Source organism: Acomys minous (genome assembly GCF_964271855.1).
Source record: "Acomys minous genome assembly, chromosome: 4".
NCBI lineage: Eukaryota > Metazoa > Chordata > Mammalia > Rodentia > Muridae > Acomys > Acomys minous.
Window position 1 is genome coordinate 115,409,310 of NC_140486.1, and position 19,399 is coordinate 115,428,708.

At 43.7% G+C, this 19,399-nt stretch overlaps 1 protein-coding gene across 4 annotated transcripts in view; it reads right to left on the reverse strand.

Annotated features, from left to right (window-relative positions):
• The window catches only part of ILKAP (ILK associated serine/threonine phosphatase), a 28,063-nt gene extending 10,711 nt beyond the window's left edge, over nt 1-17,352 (reverse strand). For 2 of the 4 annotated variants that reach the window (XM_084780484.1, XM_084780482.1), the window contains exons 1-6: nt 17,162-17,352; nt 9,092-9,157; nt 8,566-8,622; nt 5,659-5,778; nt 3,412-3,538; nt 19-125 (exon numbers count right to left, since the gene is read on the reverse strand). In XM_084780484.1, coding sequence (XP_084636610.1) covers nt 19-125; nt 3,412-3,538; nt 5,659-5,778; nt 8,566-8,622; nt 9,092-9,157; nt 17,162-17,216 — 532 coding nt within the window. In that variant the 5' untranslated portion in view covers nt 17,217-17,352. Of the gene's footprint in view, nt 1-18; nt 126-3,411; nt 3,539-5,658; nt 5,779-8,565; nt 8,623-9,091; nt 9,158-17,161 lie in introns of those variants that run through there. The other 2 variants (XM_084780483.1, XM_084780485.1) reach the window with 2 other exon arrangements.
• Between the last annotated feature and the right edge of the window lie 2,047 nt (nt 17,353-19,399).

Genomic DNA, 19,399 nt, shown 5'->3' on the forward strand with positions numbered 1-19,399 from the left:
AAATGTTCACAGACTCACCTTTAGGAAATTTCCTGATTAAGTTCTGGTGCAAATTCTGTGCAGCAAATTTTGAGGCTCGAATTCCTCCATGTCCATCAAAAACAGCGAAGTATGAAACCCGAGTACTGGAAGAAGGAATTAAAAATCAGTTATGTACTTACATCAAAGATCACACCTCTTACTGAAGCCGGTTTCATTAATTTTGATATGCGGGCTCCATATTTAGCCTAGTCTGGCCTCCAATTACAGACCACTGCACCCCTGCTTCGGAGTCCTCAGATTACATACAGGTATCACCACATCAAAGCTTTGAAGTCTTATCTCAAGCAATGAACGGCAAGATAAAACAAGTCATGGGGCTGGGAAGATGGCTCAGCAGTTAAGAGCACTGACTGCTCTTCCAGAAGATGCAAGGCCAATTCCCAGCAACCACATGGCAGCTCATAACTCTCTTTAACTCCAAGATCTGACACCCTCACACTGACATACATGCAGGCAAATACCAGTACACATAAAGTAAAAATAAATTATTGAAAAAAAAGAGAGAGAACACGGGGGTGGGGGGGGGGCAGAAACGCTGTTGAGACACCAGTCACACTGACATACAATGGGGGTAAAGGTAATAATGTTTAAGAGATAAATATTTAAATAACTTTCATCCATTTTAATTGTTAGAAACTCAAATTTGAGTCCAGTATAGCAGCTTACACCTGTAATCCCAGAAGCAGGAGCAGGAGAACTGCTATGAGTTTGAAGCCAGCCTGGCTACACTGCCAGTTTCAAGACCAGCCTAGCCTTCAGAGTGAGACCCTATCTTAAGACACAAAACAAACAAAACCACATTTGTTTCCAAAACTAAGCTGTGGGCCAGAGAGATGGCTCAGCAGTTTAGAGCACTTGTTCTTGAAGAATACCCAGGTTCAGTTCCCAACACCACATGGTAGTTCACAATCCCTAACTCCAGTTCCATGGGATTCAAAGCCCTCTTCTGGCCTCCATGGGCACCGGGCAGGCAGTGGTGCATATACATACACGAAGGCAAACACTTACACACATAAAATAAATAAATAAAGATATAAAAGTAGCTGGGTGGTGGTACACATCTTTAAGCCAAGCACTCAGGGAGGCAGAGGCAGGAGAATCTCTGTGAGCTTGAGGCCAGCCTGGTCTACAGGTCTACAAAGTGAGATCCAAGACAGCCAAGGCTGTCTTGAAAAACAAAACAGCAAAACAACAAAAATGTATAACTAAGCTGTATAATTTCTCAGACAGTAAAATTAGAGTCCAGAACTTTTATCCTGTTTAACTAGACTTTAACAAATGAAAAAAGTTAGTCATCCAAGATTCTTGTCAAAAATGTCCATAAGAACAAGGGAGAAGTTACAGGATTGTTACTTAATATCTAACTTCAAAGCTTATGGTGACAGTCTTAGTCCTAGTTCCTGTTCAGCTTTTGTCAGAAAACCCACGTATGTGGTAAAAGCCACTAAAAAAAACAAACCAAACCAAACAAACAAACAAACAGACAGGTGTGATAGCATATGCCTTAAAAAAACCAAATTATTTATTTTTATCTTATATGCACTGGTGTTTTACCTACATATATGTCTGTGTGAAGATATGCTGGAACTGGAGTTACAGACAGTTGTGAGCTGCCATGTGGGTGCTGACAGTTGAACCCAGGTCCTTTGGAAGAGCAGCCAGTTCTCTTAATCACTGAACCATCTCTCTAGCCCCAGCACATGCCTTTAATCACAGCACTTGGGAGGCAGAGAGGCAGGCGGATCTCTGAGTTCAAGTGCAGCCTGGTCTACATATTGAGCCAGCCAAGGATAAACAGTGCTACCATGTCTCCAAAAAATAAAAACCTACTTTAGGAACCAGATGAGGTAGCACACTCCTGTAGCCCCAGTACTTGGGTAGGCAGAGGCAGAGACAAGCAGATCTCTGAGTTCAAGGCCAGCCTGGTCTACGAAAGTGAGTCCAGGACAGCCAAGGCTACACTGAGAAACCCTGTCTTGAAAATCCAAAGGGGGAAAAAAAGGCTTTAAACACCCAGTTTAAAATCTTAAAGAACAAAAACAAAAACAGAAAACAAACAACGTACTTCAGGACCAACTACATGGCTCACTAGGTAAAGAACTTGCCTTGAAAGCCTGACAACCTGCATTCAATTCCTAGAATTCAGGCAACGGTAAATGGAGAAACCAACCCAACAAAGTTATCCACTGACATGTCATGTATGTACCCTCCACCCACATCATAAGCATACACAATAATTTTAATATTAATAAATTACTAAAATACTATTAATTATAATTCAATGATTTAAATAATAAAATTTAATTTGAAAACTATCTATGAGAAATGCCTTTTAGTGCTAAAGTCAACTTTTATTTCAAACTTTTAAAAATTCCTTTGCAATGTTAAGACATGAGCCACTAGAAAACAGCCTCATCTGGCTTACAACCTGGAACCTGTCATTGTGTGATTAGGCATCACCTCGGGACAGACACTTCCCAAGGCCCTCTCCTGGCTTTGAAACCATTATGTTCTTATCTCTGTCATGGTCACTGGCTCTGCAGCAGCCATAATGATGAATTAGACAATGGCTGTTAGCACACTGTATGTTAATAAACAACTAATATCAGGGAAAGCCACAGTAAGTACATTATGCAATTATTCAACACTTAATACCATGTATATGACATAATGTTAGCATTTGTGCAATATGCTGCTGTCTGAGAAATGATCAGAAGCCTCAATGCCCTGTGTGCAGCTGCAGAAAACACTGCCTTCTTCCAGGCCATTTGGACTTTTTAGTCTTTCTGGGCCCTAACCATCTGCACAGCCTCTTCCAGTGCCATCTCTCTGCTGTGTTTGCTTTGTTCTTTTTTTGGAGGCAGAGCCTCGGTTTGTAGTTCTGGGCTGCCAGAACTACACAGAGTGCTGGGAATTCAGGATAGGATGACAAGCATGCACCACCACACCCACATTCCCACAGACCTTGCTCAGCGCCTTCCAGCCCATCCACTCTCTGGGACATAGAGTAAGAGCACAGCCAGAGCTGATCAGTCACTGTGAAGTCCATGGCAGGGAGGCACTTCCCACTCAGTGCTCAGGGGCAGGCCGGCTGAAATGTCAGGCTGGCCAAATCTTTGCTAAAGGGCAGTCCCACATTTAGCAAAGTAATATTCTGGTCTTTATTCACCAATAGCCACTGGCTGCTCCACCATGACAACAAAAATATCCTCAGATGCTAACAAATATCTCAAAAATATTCTCCCATCTAAGATCCACTGATGCAAAAAGCAGGCTGCTCATTACATCAGTCTTTCTTGGGGAAGCACACAGCCCAAAGAATGGAGGGTAAACAAAGTCACCCAAGCTTGCTGGAATACAAGTACTTACATGAGGGAAGATGGAGGATTACACTCCTGAGTGATATCATTCAGGATGACATGGGCGTCTTGCATCTCCTCCCTCTCACCCTTCCGCTCTGCCACATAGCCTTTCAAACCAAAGATCACTGAAGAGGCTGAGGAAAGAAAACAAAAAGCCAATACAAAACTGTGTCTCACTCTCTAGGAAGCCCTAGTCCCAGAGCAAATAAGAAGTACTATGGCAGCCTTACTCAGCATCATCACAGTAATACAAATAAGCAACATCCCTCAAGGCATCTCCCTAGTCATAAGTCTGTAGCCAATCAGGGTTCTGCCAGAAAGCCTGGAGCTGTGGCAGACAAATGAAGTCAGTGGTGAACACAGAAGAGCTCCACTAAGGAGTGAGAGTCAAAGAAGTACTGCCTCATGCAGACATGGGACTAAGGAGACGGGAAGAGAGCCCTCAGCGTAAATTTCATCTGGTGACAATGTAATGAGAATAGAAAAACTCCCATTTCTAAAGAAATTCCAATCAGTGGAGTTGCCAAATACTCTGCTGGAGACGCTGAAAATATGTATTTGCATGCTCTAGGCTACCTACCAATGGTGTAATAGTCACTTTAATTCCAACTGAGGAAGTGAAGGAGTAGAGAGTCTTCTCTAGCACGGAATCAAATCTAAAGGCTGGCTAGTTTAAGTTCTCTACTGACTCCTGGAGCACTTCTACAAGAGATGCCTTTGGCCATGTCCCAAAAGCACTGCTACATTACTGCTATGGCTCTCACTGAGGAGATTATTTGTGGCAAATGACAGAGCAATCAGGAAGCAAAAGTCTACAGCCATTTCTCAGTCAGTACAGCAAGTGAAAGTCTACAGCCATTTCTCAGTCAGTACAGGAAGTGAAAGTCTGCAGCCATTTCTCTCAGATAGTACAGGAAGTGAAAGTCTACAGCCATTTCTCTTAGTAAAGGAAGTGAAAGTCTGCAGCCATTTCTCTTAGACAGTAAAGGAAGTGAAAGTCTGCAGCCATTTCTCTCAGTCAGTACAGGAAGTGAAAGTCTGCAGCCATTTCTCTCAAGACAGTAAAGGAAGTGAAAGTCTGCAGCCATTTCTCTCAGACAGTAAAGGAAGTGAAAGTCTGCAGCCATTTCTCTCAGACAGTAAAGGAAGTGAAAGTCTGCAGCCATTTCTCTCAGACAGTACAGGAAGTGAAAGTCTGCAGCCATTTCTCAGTCAGTACAGGAAGCGAAAGTCTACAGCCATTTCTCTTAGTAAAGGAAGTGAAAGTCTGCAGCCATTTCTCTCAGACAGTAAAGGAAGTGAAAGTCTGCAGCCATTTCTCTCAGACAGCAAAGGAAGTGAAAGTCTACAGCCATTTCTCTTAGTAAAGGAAGTGAAAGTCTGCAGCCATTTCTCTTAGACAGTAAAGGAAGTGAAAGTCTGCAGCCATTTCTCTCAGACAGTAGAGGAAGTGAAAGTCTGCAGCCATTTCTCTCAGACAGTACAGGAAGTGAAAGTCTACAGCCATTTCTCTCAGACAGTACAGGAAGTGAAAGTCTGCAGCCATTTCTCTCAGACAGTAGAGGAAGTGAAAGTCTACAGCCATTTCTCTCAGATAGTACAGGAAGTGAAAGTCTGCAGCCATTTCTCTCAGACAGTAGAGGAAGTGAAAGTCTACAGCCATTTCTCTCAGATAGTACAGGAAGTGAAAGTCTACAGCCATTTCTCTCAGACAGTAGAGGAAGTGAAAGTCTACAGCCATTTCTCTCAGACAGTACAGGAAGTGAACGTCTGCAGCCATTTCTCTCAGACAGCAAAGGAGGTGAAAGTCTACAGACATTTCTCTCAGACAGTACAGAAAGTCAAAGTCTGCAGCCATTTCTCTCAATTAATAAAGGAAATGAAGTCGACAGCCATTTCAGTCTGTTCAGGAAGTGAAAGCTTATAGCTATTTTTCTTAGTCATAGCTAATCAAGAATTTCTAAACAAAGACTGGTAGTCAGAAGGAATGGATAATCAAAAGTCAATCATTTCTGAAAAGGACTAAGAAAAAAAAAACATAGGTCCTTTTCAACACTAAAGAGCAATGTGGTTTCCTGTCAGGTCAGGCAAGCACATGAAAAGCAAAGGTAGTCTTAGAAATTATTTGCAAAAGGGAGCCGAGTCCACTTCTTAAACACCGAGAAGTACTACAGTTAGGAAGCTGGGACTGGTTTTGCTCTGGGATGTTTAAGATAAGAAATCTAATACATTTGTTTTCAAACTGTCTGAAAACCTTTACAAACTTTCTTTTCCACAAGCTCTTCACCGCCATTCTTCTCTTCCTCGGGGGTTTTCCTCTTTGCTCCTTTCCCTTCGTTCTTCACCACCTGGGAAACTGAAGTGGCAAGAGAACCTAGAAATGAAGTAAAAGCCAGACAGAAGCAGCTGTAGAGTGCAGAGCGAGTCTCCAGTAGACTAGGCTCCATCTAGTCTAGCCTAGAGACATAAGAACCAGCACGGACAGTGCCTGGGGCTAGGACTTCTGGTGGGAGATAGAAGACAGGGCAACATCCAGGCAGAATCAAGAACCCAAGAGTCTCTGTCCAGGAGATTTCTCAGTAGCAGAATTTTGTATACAAACAAACTTTTAGCCTGAAGCATATTTATGATGTGCTAATCCACAGACCCTGAGTGACCAACAGGGAAATTCCTGAAAGTTGTAAAAAAAACTCTTATGTTCCTGTTGGAGGTTGGTCTGATGTATTTTGATGCTAATTACTGCTTGCTGTCTCTGTGACCCAGCAGTACCTCACCTAGAGTCTAACCTATTTGACCAATAAAAGGCCATCATACCTGGGCAGGGCAAATGGGATAGGTGTGGCTAGGGTTCCCGGGCTTGGAGAGACAGGGAGAATCTTGGGAGGAGAGAGACCAGAGGAGAGAGAGAAGAAGGCTTGCCATCATGGGTTAGACGGAGGAAAAGGACATGGCCAGCATGGATGGAGGATTTGGCCCAGATGAAGAACATTAGCAAGTATTTGGGATTATGGATGGGAGGTAGCTTGATAGAAATTATTAGAAGCAAATGGCATGGGATTGGGGCAGGGATCCCATACCTGTCGCACTATGGGAAGTAGTTTAGGGGATTAATATTTGCCCTGCCCCAGGGCAAAATAACTAAGGCTATTTTAAAATATAACAGGGGTCTATGTCCTGATTGGTTGCTAGTGGGTTAGAAAATACTGCCTTAGTAATAATTATAGACATTATTAGGCCATGTTGGTAAATCAACCGCAACATGCTCCCAAAGAAGTTAACAGGCTCCTAAAAGGCTCAAATGAAGTTAAAAGGCAGGTTCTACCTGAAAGGCACAGAATGCTGCTGGAGCTGTACCTATGCCTACCTAACCGCCCTAGCAGTGCTCATGTGTTTGCAATGCATATGGACTAGCTTCAGTTATTAATCTCTGGCCACAGTTTCTTCAGCCATAACAGGGCGAGCCTACCGTCTTCAGGACTGTGTGAATACTGACAGGGGTAAGGCACAGAAGCCATCTATGGTGGGCCTGTTACGTCAAATGTCTGTAAGTGTTCTCTGCGGCCATCCATTCAACCTACTCATTACCTAAGGAAAAAGCTCCAGGCTAAGATTCAACTACTCGCAAAAGGGCCTTTTCCCACAATGTTATCACAAAACACATGACATCCAGCATAAAAAAGGGTATCCCAATGAGAAAACCGCCTGGTGTTTACAAGAGTTTCTCGGTGCCTCTCCATCAGCACCATGCTGCTAATTGTTTAGGTTCAAGCTTTCCTGTCTGCATCCTTTCTAGGTGAACCCCACTGCACTAAAGACATGGTCTGCATATTAAGCACTCTTCACTAGGGCTTATCGTACAGACTAGAACATGGTCAATTCTTAAATGGTTTTTGCCCACTTGAGAAGAATGAAGTTTTCCAAGTTTTCCAAGAAATCCAAAATATTGGGCACTAGAATATAAATGTACATCAACAGTACTGTATAAGTCTTCTAATCTTTAGTGTTTTCTGCCCCATGAATAACTAAGAAGTAGCCAAGCTGAATCATTTTAAAGTTAAACTTGTTTTGCATATTAATCCTCAATAATTAAGAGCACTGACTTCATTCAGAAAGTTTTCAAGGCTGATATGAGCATGCTATAATTTTTGATAGGAATCCCAGCCCTGAAAACTTTGAGATTCTTTTTTTTTTTAATTTTTTGGGTTTTTTTTTTTTTTTTTTTTTGAGACAGGGTTTCTCTGTGTATCTTTGGCTGTGCTGAACTGGCTTTGTAGACCAGGCTGGCCTCAAACTCACAGTGATCCACCAGTCTCTGCCTCCCAAGAGCTGGAATTAAAGGTGTGCACCACCAAGCTTGCCTCAACTTTGGGATTCTTATAGAAGACAATTAAATTCTCTTTCTAAATGACCCTACTGATTTCACAGGGATTTAAAAAAAAAAAAAATTGGAAAAGTAGCAAATGTTCTTTCTACTTGGCAACAAATAGAGCCTTTCTGTTTTGTTTTGTTTGTGAGACAGAGTAACAGAGCCCTGAACAAATGGAACTTTTGACCACAACATCAGGACCACATCAGCCCTTCCAGGGAATCCCCACACAGCAAATCCAAGTCAGAGGCTTCCACTAGATGGAGTAACCAGGCTGCAGCTATAACATAACCATGCCCCTTATTCTTCCCTTCTCCCTGACAGGACACAAAAGAGCAGCACGCTGTCATGTAACTGTGTCTGTGGGGATTGGGAGACTGAAAATTATTTAAAAGTTAATATCAAAGTTCAGGGTGAATTTCTGCCCTTCTAAATGAATATCATTATTCTGAGACAGGGTCTCACTGTGTAGCCCAGGCTAGTCTGGAACTCAAGTTTCTTCTGCTTTAACCTTCTGAATGCTGAATTAACAGGCAGATGCCACTGTGCCTAGGTCTTAATTCTTAAAAGTCAGCTTAGCAGGTGAAGGCAAAGTTAATGACAAGAAACAAAATGGTGATGTAGTGCTAAGGTCTCTGATCTCTTTTCCACCTGAGGGTGCCTGTTCAATCTTAATAAAACTTATCCATACCATATTTAATGTTTTTCAAAATCCTGCTTAACTTGATACATACAGTTTACATAGTAGCAAAGTAAAGATCATCTCCACCCACACCTTGAAATCTCTTTGCCTACCTGGATCGCCACTGCCAGCAGGTGGAAGATCATCAAAGAGTAAAGGTCCCCCAGATCCTGAAACACAGAAGAACCCAGAGTGAGCCCAAAATAAATAACCAGGCTTCAGTTTAAGAATCCATCCCACCAGGACACCTATGCAACAGGTTATCAAGACAAACTCAAAACTTGTGTCAATCCAGTGCAACTCATTCTGCAGGGAATAATATATCCGGAACCTATTTTAAAGTCCTATGATTTCAAAGGAAATAGAAATTCTGTCTTAAAAGAGCTGAATTTTACTTCAACTAGTAAAATACTAAATTGAACCAGAGAAAATGGCTTGTGGTGTTTACGCAGCACTTCTCAGAGCTACCTACTGCAGGTCCTTCTGCCTTACCTGAGGCCATGGGTTCAAAACTTAAAGACAGCCAACACCTAAAACATCTGTGTGTTAAAAATGGGGGAAAGGGAGAAAGATTGAGACAACTACAATCCCAGGATGAGCAGACGTTGACACACACCTGGGAGAGCCTGGAGACTGTACCTGAGTCAGCACTGCTGGCCGGGGGCAGGTCCTCAAAGAGCACGGGTCCTTCCTGTGCTTCGTTCCCTAAAACAGAAAGCGTGTTTTTAGAGAGCAGACGATGCCCCAGGAGAGACTTCTACACGGAACACATTTGTGCCCTCCCCTGCTTCAAGATAGGTTGCTATGAGTTAAATTTTCTCCTTTCTGTTAAACAGACATTTAAAACAAACAAACAAACAAACAAACAAAAAACCTCTTTGGAAGAGCTATTCACTATGAAGGGCTTGTTTCCAGCAGTCACAGTCAACATAAAAACAACGAAATGATGAGCCTCCTGAGTGCTGAGGCTAAAGATGTGCATGTGCCACCATGCTTCCTCCCCCTTTTCTTGCCCCCAGTACTAAGTATGGACTGCATTCTAAATGTGTGCTCTACCACTAAACTATACATAATATACCCTTGTTCCTAAAATCTTCCCTTAAAAGAGAATTACTTAAAGGGACAAGATGACTTGGTAGCTCAAGACAGAGTTAAGAAGCAGAGAGAGCCTTCAAAGGCCCATCAGGACTACTGAATGCTTTTTTGGTGACTTCTAAAGTGGGAGAGGACCTGTCATAACTTGGTGTCACCAGCAATGTGAACCAATGGAGGAAACAAGAGTTTCAGACAGCTGAAGATGGTCAGGCCTCAGAAAAAAAGCCAAGGAATGTTTTGGGTTTGCGTTTTTTTTTTTCTTTTTTATCTGAAAATCAGAAGATTAGAGCTGGAGAGGTGGCTTAGAGGTTAAGAGCACTGACTGCTCTCCCAGCAGTTCAATTCCCAGCAGCCACATGGTGGCTCATAACCACCTATAATGAGATCTGGTGCCCTCTTCTGGCATGCAGGCACATATAGGGTCAGAATACTGTATAAATAATAAATAAATATTTTTTTTAGTCTTAAGATTGAAATTCTAAATGTCTTATGTCCCATTATCATTTTTCATATAAAATATAGTCATTATTCCTTACTCCCCAGCTTCTAAAAGTTTTTCCAAAATTCTACTTAAACTATTAAAACATATGAACTGACACACAAGAGAGTCTGGAGAACAACATTCTGATGGAGTGTGGTAAGCACACCCCTTACCTACCCTTTCCAGATCCAATTACTCAATATCAATGCAGCCCAACTGTATTAAATGGGAAACTACTCTCAACTGTACACTATTCTAAGTTAGCATAATGAAATCTTGTGCTCCCCTAGCCCCCTACCCACTGTGTATCTCTTTAGGGAATCCTTGCTCTCCATGCTGTATGTTCCTTAATCACTGAGAAGCCATTAGTGATTAGTGGCCATTTTGGTTATCAGAGTGACCGCCATAGAATTATGCCATCTATATTCAAGCAACTTTTATTTTACTTAAGAATGTCACCAAGGCACACACCGTTTTTTAAGTTTTTTTTTTTTTTAACAAGTGTTTTGCCTGTAGGTAATTCTGTATACCATGTGTATGCCTGGTACCCAGAGATCACAAGAAGGCCTTGAAGCCTCTGGGACTGGAGCTGCTGATGGCTGCAAGCTTTCATATGGGTGCTTGGAATAGACCCTGTGTCCTCTGCAACAAGAAGTGTTCCACTGAGCCAATCTCTGGCTCCCAAAACACATACGTATTATGCTATAGTATGATTATTTTATTATTAGTTACTGTCAGTCTCTTCCTGAACTTAATTTAAAATTTCAACTTAGGGAAAAACAGAGTTTTACATAGAGTTTTGGCATCTACATAGGTTCTTAGAATGTATGGCTGGGTATAGATGACCACTATATAGCATGCTTACCTCCTAAGGCGCTTTTGCAGAGATCTGGGTTTAGCTCCTAGCACCCACAGACCCAACACTCAGACTTTGTTCTACTGTTTGTTTCTTAGATCACATGCAAAAACCCTCTCACTTAAGTCAGTTCATTTAAATGACTGAGGTTTATCTATATCATGATTTGTTCCCTATATAAAGATGAGGTGGGTATCAATTCTGCTTTTTACCCTTTGTGGTGCACATGAGCATCTACATGTTGGTACATGTGTGTGCTTCAGTGCCATGTGTATATATGGAGGACAGAGGTAGACACTGGCTGTCTTATTTGATCTCGTCTAGCTAGCCAGTTTGCTTCAGAAAGCTATCTCTATGCCCCAGTATTGGGATTAGAGGCAGCCATCATGCTCACCCTGTACTGACACAGGCAGTGGGGATCTAAACTCACCTTCATACTTGTATCCAAACTCTTTACCCACTGAACCATCTCCCTAGCCCAATTCTCCTCTTTTAAAACAAAAGGTGAAATTTATTAATTCCAAGGAAAGGACTGTCTTGGGGGATATTTATGTCAGAAGTGCTTAAATACATACAAAACCTCTAAAGCCAACAAAATCTCTTTTGCTTTATTCCCATATTACAAATGAGAAGATATACTCTAACCTGTAGGCTTCCCTCAGCAAGCTGAGGAGCCACAAATGCTTTCACTTTTCTCAAGAGTCGTGAATGTATGGAAGCAGGAGGCAAAGCTGCCCAGCTGCCTTGGGGTCACTGAAGGACTGCTTCTGCCACCATTCCAATACCCAAATCCAGGGATGATCACTGTCTTACATAAGTGTCATCTAACCCAAACAACCCACCGACATCATCCTGTATACTTCACATTGTCTCTAGAATATCTGTGCCCAATGCACAGTACACACTGCTCGTAGACTATTATTTAGCAAGGATAACTAGAAACCAGTCTACACATGTTCACTATAGCTTTTTAAATGTTTCAATTTATGGTACACTGAATCTACAAGTATGGAACCCACAGACACAGAGGGCTAACTCTATTCTAGGGAGCAGAGCACTGAAGAGTACTCACTCTATGTATTAATTCCTCCACGAAGCTCCTAGCATTCTATCAGCTCACTTCCAAAGCTCTAGCAATCAAACCACTCAAAACTGTATTGGGTAGGAGATGATGAGATGGCTCAGCAATTAGAGTACTTGCTCTTACAGAGAATGTGGGTTCAATTCCTGGCATCCACATGGTGGCTCACAACAATCCCTAACTCCAATTCCAGGGGATCCAAGGCTATCCTGGGACTTCTGGGATTACCAGACACACAGACAGGCAAAACACCCAGATACATAAAATAAACGTTTAAATGATGATATAATCTAGGACAACTAGACCTTATTCAGTGGGCCAGGACATCCAAGCCTCTTAAGGAGAGGGGTGTGTATATTACAGCAAAGAGGCCAGCCTTAACGAACACCCTTCATCTAAGCATGATCTTTCCACTATCACCATCCAATAGGAAAAGCCATCTTTGCATAGGTAACACGTGTACTTTCAGTTCTTACAGGTACTCAGATTTTTGCTTCATGCCAGCCTAGTCCCTCCTCAGCCATAATTCCTAGTGTTCAAACAACACTGTCACCAAGGAACAGTATGTTGTTCTTACCCTAGGATACCATCAGAGGTACTTAAATAACACAGTGAGATTACCCTCACATCTTACAGCTGAGAATGAGTTGTAAAATGAAATACTCACTGCTAAGGCTCAACTGATTGTTTAATAATCCTGTAAGGTACTGTTACTACTCAATGAAAAGGAAGCTGAGACACCTGCCCAAGAGGAGTGGGCTGTGAGGAGTGGAATGGACATTCAAACCCAGCTGGCTGACTTCCCAGTGTGGGCTCTTGCTGGGCACCTGCCTTGGACTTTACAAAAACACTTCATACCCTTACAGTTCTCCTACAGCACAACCGCAGGCTCAGGAGGACCTCTTTAGTCATCTTTCATATCATCAATATGGTCAGACAGATGTTTGTATCTGGATCCTTTAAAATATACTGTAGATTATAAATACCACACTTGAGCTTAGGCAAAAGGCCAGGAACAGATGTGGGTCATAAACACTATACTATGGAACTTTTCATTAGCAAAAACTGTACTATTTTGAATAACTAGAAATACAAAGTATGTGAGCTACAGCTGTCAGCTACTACCAGCCAATGTGCAACTTTGACCCATCACACTAATACATTAGGAACTGTGTATCTTTCCAGTCACAGCTAATATCACCCACTCCCTGCTCCCCGTTATCTATATCTACTGGATATTATGATGAGACTTTTTTTTTTTTTTTTAAGATAGCACCTCACTATGCAGCCTAACTGTCCTGGAACCTTCTACGTAGATAGACCTAGACCAGTCTGGCCTTGAACACAGAGCTTTGCCTGCCTCTGCCTTCCAAGAGCTGGGATTAAAGATGTGCATTAAGGGGTTGTCTTTTTATTAATTCTGTGAATCTTTCAGTCATTAGGTACTACCACAGCAATCCTTCAAAATATATATTGTAATTCTTTCCTCACTTCACTTTAGCTATGACTTGCATTTTTTTTTCTTGCTTAAACACCAAGGTTTAGAAATAGTATGTTTTGTTTTGATCTTTCAACTTTTATGTTTGAATTTCCAATATTTTTCAAATAAATATAAGTGGAGGTATGTACTGAGCATGTCTGTGTGGGCACGTGTACATGTCCCTGAAGGTGGGTGTAAAGGGTATGTGTGAAGGCTAGAAACCGATGTCCAGGCTCTTCCTCAATTGCTCCCTTACTTTTTGACAGGGCTCTTATTGAACCTGGAGCTTAGCAATGTGGCTAGGCTGACAGCAGCTGACCTCCAGAGATCTGCCTCCCCACTGCTGAGACTACAGACTGTGTCTTCACACCAGCTCATAAAATACTTATTTTTAAGTTACTCTATGAAGCAAATAGTTCTTGACAATTAAAGATCAGTTGTATTTGAGGTGCTGGGGATTGAACTTAATACTTCTTGTGCTAAATATGTGCTGTACCACCAGCAACAGCCCCAGGCCGACTGTCGGGTGGTTTTGCTTTTTGGTACCAGTTCTGAACCCAGAGCCACACACATGCAAGCCACGTGCTCTACAGTGTGCTCTAGCTCCATCCAGCCTGCCAGTAGTCTAACAACCAAACAAGTGAACCACTCTGTGTGACCAAACCAAACAGCCTATGTCAGCATTTTATGGACCTAAGAGAAAAGTTCCACTCCTGAATAAATAAGTATAATTTCCTTTAGCAAAAGAGCCATCTTTTAAAAAAAATTGATATACTCAACCATCAAAGTCTTTTAAGTCCTGCGGCGGAACCTGATAATTTAGCATACTATCTGAAGACAAAGAACACATACTTTCTACATTCTTTTTCCAGGGCACAAAAATTAGTCTTGTGGATATAAACATAGGACATGGCTCTAAAAACAAAAAAACAAACAAACAAACAAACAAAAAGAATTAAACAAAACATGCCTGTTGTGTTGAGTGGTGGCATCATCTTCCGCTATCCACTATACACTGAGCACTTTTTACAAAATCATTGCAACTGCCCCTTTTAATGTGCTGTTACAGTGCAGATCCCATGGATGTTACTAGCCAACATCTACAAAGCCCTGACCATTTGCTCCAGCCTGGGCCATGTGTTTCACAATGTACAGGTACTCTTTAATTCATGCAGTACCTGCAGGAGGCACCACCAGTATATACCAATAATTCCAGAAGGTACAAGCTGGATTAGAAGACACGGTCACGTTCCATTTGCCAGACAGGTCTTTCTAGTATGTGAAAATGACTAGATTTTTAATTTTTTTATATACTATTTTGAAACTTTTGTTACGCTAATCCGTCATACATGCAATTTGGTCAACTTTCTGACTACTTAGCAACCCACATGAGCTACTGAAACAAAGTAGGGTATCCGAACATGGTCCAAGAATGGAGTCTGAGAATTCTGCTTGCTTGTGGGAAAACAAAACAGGAATCTTGTGAACTCAGCTTCTTCAAAGCACAGAACTGTTCTTGGAGTGTGTTTTTGTGTTCCTCCCAGGTGTAGAGGATAGGAGTGAGTTTATTTCAGATTACCCATTATTGCTTACTGCTGTTAGTCAATTAAATGTTTACATGCCTCTATGTAAACTTGGCACATTTTTGCCAAGTGCAGCTTGTTCTTGTGATTGTACACTTTACTCATGAGATCCTTAGCCCTCAGAATAAATTGTCTAATGCTCTGAATAAAGTTGGCTATATAACATGAGACATTAGTCAACCTCTTTTATCAGCTCCATTCTCCCAGGTCTTACCATCAGCTATAGGTAAACAGTATAGTATGCAAATTAATTTTTAAAATCATAGTATTAATTTTTAAATCATCATCTTGGAGCTAGAGATGATGGCCCAGCAGTTAAAAGCATTGGCTGCTCTTCCAGAGGAGCTAGGTTCAATTCCCAGCACAGAAATGGCAGCTCACAACTGTGGCTCTATTTCCAAGGGATCCTACTCCTTTCTTCTGGGTCTGCGTAGGGCCAGACACAAGTAGCGCAGGCAAAACACCTGTGCACATTAAAACAAAATGTCTTCTTTTTGGGGTGTGATGTAGCTATTTTGCTAGCACTGTTGCTGTTTTTTGAAACAAAGTGTCATTATGTGGTCCAAACTGGCCTGGAACTCAACATCCTCCCTTCTATAGAGTGCTGAGATTACAGGTGGGGAGAGGGGAGGCCACCTAATCTGTTTCAACAGCTTGCTACAGTAACTTTGAATCTCAATTCTGCTAGTCTCTTCAGTATTTAGCCCTCAGCTTTCTGTCCGCCACAGATTCTGGAAACCAGTCTTCTTTGTTTTAAAACTTCAAGAATACATTATGACAGTGTCAGCATCCTCCTGGCCAGCAGCAGTTCCTAAACTCACTCCTAGAGGCAAAGGATTTTAAGTATCACACAGCCTCTATGCAAGCAGGTCAGTCTGGGTGAAAGCTAAACTTGGGGGTAAGGGGTAGGGTGGGGAAGGGCAGAGGAGAGGCGCAGGAATGGGCCCTCTGCATTGGATCAGCTAAGTCCCCAAGTTTTAGTATGGAGTTGTAAGGTTTTATGTCACGTCAAGAGAGGCCTGATCTCAGAGAAGACCCAAATTAAGTTTGGATAAAAATCAATAGGAACTATGAATGATGACAGATCTCCAGGCATAGCTGGTAATCCAAACTCCGCACCAAGCACACTTAGCTACAGTGTCTACTCCAGTGACTGATTAAGACTCCCTGTATAAAGCTAGCTTTACTCACAACTGCAACGGTGGTTATCTTAAAAAGAATGGCCAGGTCAACTTCACAGGCTCAGGGCCTAGTTATTTAGAAGCTCGGGCTCCACCAGAGTGGGTTCGTGGGAGTTAAGTAACGGTGCCATTACCAGAAGCAAATAGATGACGCTACAAAGCATCTCAAATAAAGTCTGGAGGTGCGCTGGTGAGAAACCAAAGCATAGGCCGTGAAAAGGACAGAACAATACCTTCTCATGACCCCAGGTCCCAGCACTCCTCCGTGCCACCGGGGGGGGGGGGGCAGAGGACACGACCCCCCCCCCCCCCGCTCCACCAAACTGGAGATCTGAACCCCTCCCCCTTTTGAACACCTTGTTGTTTTCTCTGAAAACCATAAGCTTCTCCATCTCGGGAAGCCCTCTCTAAAAGCCGCCTCCTTCCCCAGTCTCTCTCACAGGACTTGAGATTCCGATCCACTGGAAGCTTGGCGTTCCCATGGTTTTTAACCTCGGCATTTGCAATCAGAACTGAACGCCCTGGCGGCAAAGGCTGGGTCCTCTCTACCTTCCTATTCCCTGCCAAAGACGTTCCTCAAACGTAGGCTGCATACAGCCCCCCGCCCGCCCCCGTCCCCCGGGCTGGCCGGCCGGAGCACCCTGGGTTAGCCGTGCAGGCGCCCGGCATCGAGGGACCGGGAGTAGAAACTTGTCTAAGTTCTCGGGGTTTCCAGCAGGCAGTTAGGCCCGAGACCAGAGCACCCGGCTGGGAGTCTTGCTGTGGCCAAATTAAACCCAGCGTGCCCCGACCCTTCGGCGCGGGGCTTCGTGCGTGAGCTACGCGAGGCCCGGACAGGGACCGCGCGGTCGCTGAGGCCCCCGGGAGGCACAGGCCGAGACTGAGGCAGCGGTAGCGCGAAGATGGCGGAGGCCGCGCACCCCGGCGCCGCCCTCTTCCCCGCGCCGCTTACCGGCAGGCGGGCGCGGCGCGCGCTCGGGCTCCGGCAGGTCCCCGAACAGGTCCATGGCGGCGGAGCGGTGGAGCGGAGGCCCCGCGCTACCTTGGGTGGTGGCGGCAGCGGCGGCGGCGGCGGCGGCGCCGTCAGTCACCGCGGGAGACCCTGCCAATCGCGCGCCGCGCAGCCGCCGCCCCAGAGTGCTACGCGCGGAGGCGGGGCGGGGGTGGGCTGCGCACGCGCACAGGCACTTCTTGCCTGGGCATCTGTGTCCCTTGACATATTGATATAGGGTCTCCTAGGACGAGTGGAGTAGTGGCGCAGAGCTTGAAGTCCTGACGGGCTTTTGGCCCACACGACACGTGGCAGTCATCCTTGCACTCGCGCGGTCTCCTGTGCTTCTGCCGGGCGTTTCCTGTTCACCATGAAATATAGAACCTTCTCTAACACATACACCCATTGCCGTGATTTTTTCTGCCCAGGTAGATTGGACCAATAAACAGACAAGAGGAAAGACATGCAATGGAGACAATAGATTCTGTCAGGGACTTGAGGTGCTCTGAGCATTCACAGGCTAGTCTAGGGACTTAATGGAACCTAGAGATCTAGAGACGGTAGGAAAATTAAGTCATGGAAGATGCAAGTGGTAGGGCGGCAGGTCCGCACCTGTCCGCTGTTCCCAGTGCGATGGAGCAGGCACAAAAGCCTCTGACCACCCGGGAGCAGGGTAGCCCGCTTCCCCTTCCTCTGAGTGCCACCAGGCATCCCCACCAAGGGGAAGTGGTCAAATAGGGGGCGCCAGAGTTCTTGTCAGAGGCAGTCCCTGCTCTCCCCACAACCGTGGAGAATGAACTGTCTATTGGCTAGATCTGAATAGGTTCCCTTCTGTCACAGGTCTAGGGGAGGAGAATAGGGTGAAAAGGGGGGGAGGAGGAGAACAATCGGGATGTAATCTGAATAAATTATAAAAAGTCATGACAAAGTTAAGTCCACACGAGGTAATTTAATGATATCCTGTCTCAAAAATAAAAAGTAAAAAGTAATTTTAAAAAAGAACCCTTTAACAAAACCTTGTCTCTATAGCTCTGTCTGGCTGTTATTTGATGGAATTATCTTTTGTGGAGAAAAGAACTTGCTGGGTGAGCAGACTGGACTTGAACTCACACTGCTTCCACCTCTCCAATGCTAGGATTATGTACAGGACTGTGTCACCGCTCCTGGCAATTGGAATTCTGATTTGATCCCAAGTTCTCTTCTATTCTTTTATCCTTCATAATCTCGTCCACTTCAGGTTTGGATTGCTGCTCCTTTGGACATAATTTAATTTTCCTACCATCTCTAGATCTCTGGGTCCCAGAAGTCCCTAGATTCGCTCATGGATACTCAGAGCACCTCCAGTGCCTGACAGATTCCATTTTTCTCCACTGCCTGTCTTTCCTTTAGTCTGTTGCTTAGCCCAATATACTTGGGCAGAAAGTCACAGCAATGGGCGTATGTGGCAGAGGAGGCTCTTCATGGTGAATAGGAAGCAGAGTAGAACAGCAACAGGAAGGGACCAGGACAACATATAATCCCAAAGGACCAGCCCCCCAGGGACCTACTTCCTCCGCTTTCCACCGCCCCACCACCTGCCAACAATCTATTAAAGTGGTAAACCTGCCAATGAGTTAAACCCGTCATTAGGTCAGAGCCTCATAGTCTAATTGTTTCAGAACACACTCTTTCTTGCCCCCGCCAATGCATTTTACTAACTTTGTAGACATGTTAATCCAGTGAAGGTGACAGCCAGTGACAACCCCATCACAATGTCCATGTGCAGACATTTGTGTGGACTTAATGTTGTCTGCTTCTTCAGGTAGACAAGAGTGCATTTGTTGGATTATATAGTAAAAGCATACTTTTTGGAAGAAATGAGTGTGTTCCAACATAGCTGTTCCATTTTACACTCCATTATGGGAGTGTCTGCTCTCCCATATCCTTGCCAGCATTTGTTCTAGTGTTCTGGATTTTAACCATTCTAACAGGTGTGCGGTTAAACTTTGAAGTCAAACTTTACAGAAAGTGCATGGATAGTAATTATAAAGCTGAGTGACTTTCATAAGCCAAAAACATCCATATAACAAAGATCGAGAAAAAAAATTCAGTGCCATCTGCACACACACACACACACATTGCAGCCAAGGCCTCCGAGATCACTATTAGCACTCTGCTGTGGAGTTTGTCTGGCCCTGAACTGCAAGGCTTTAATAAGCC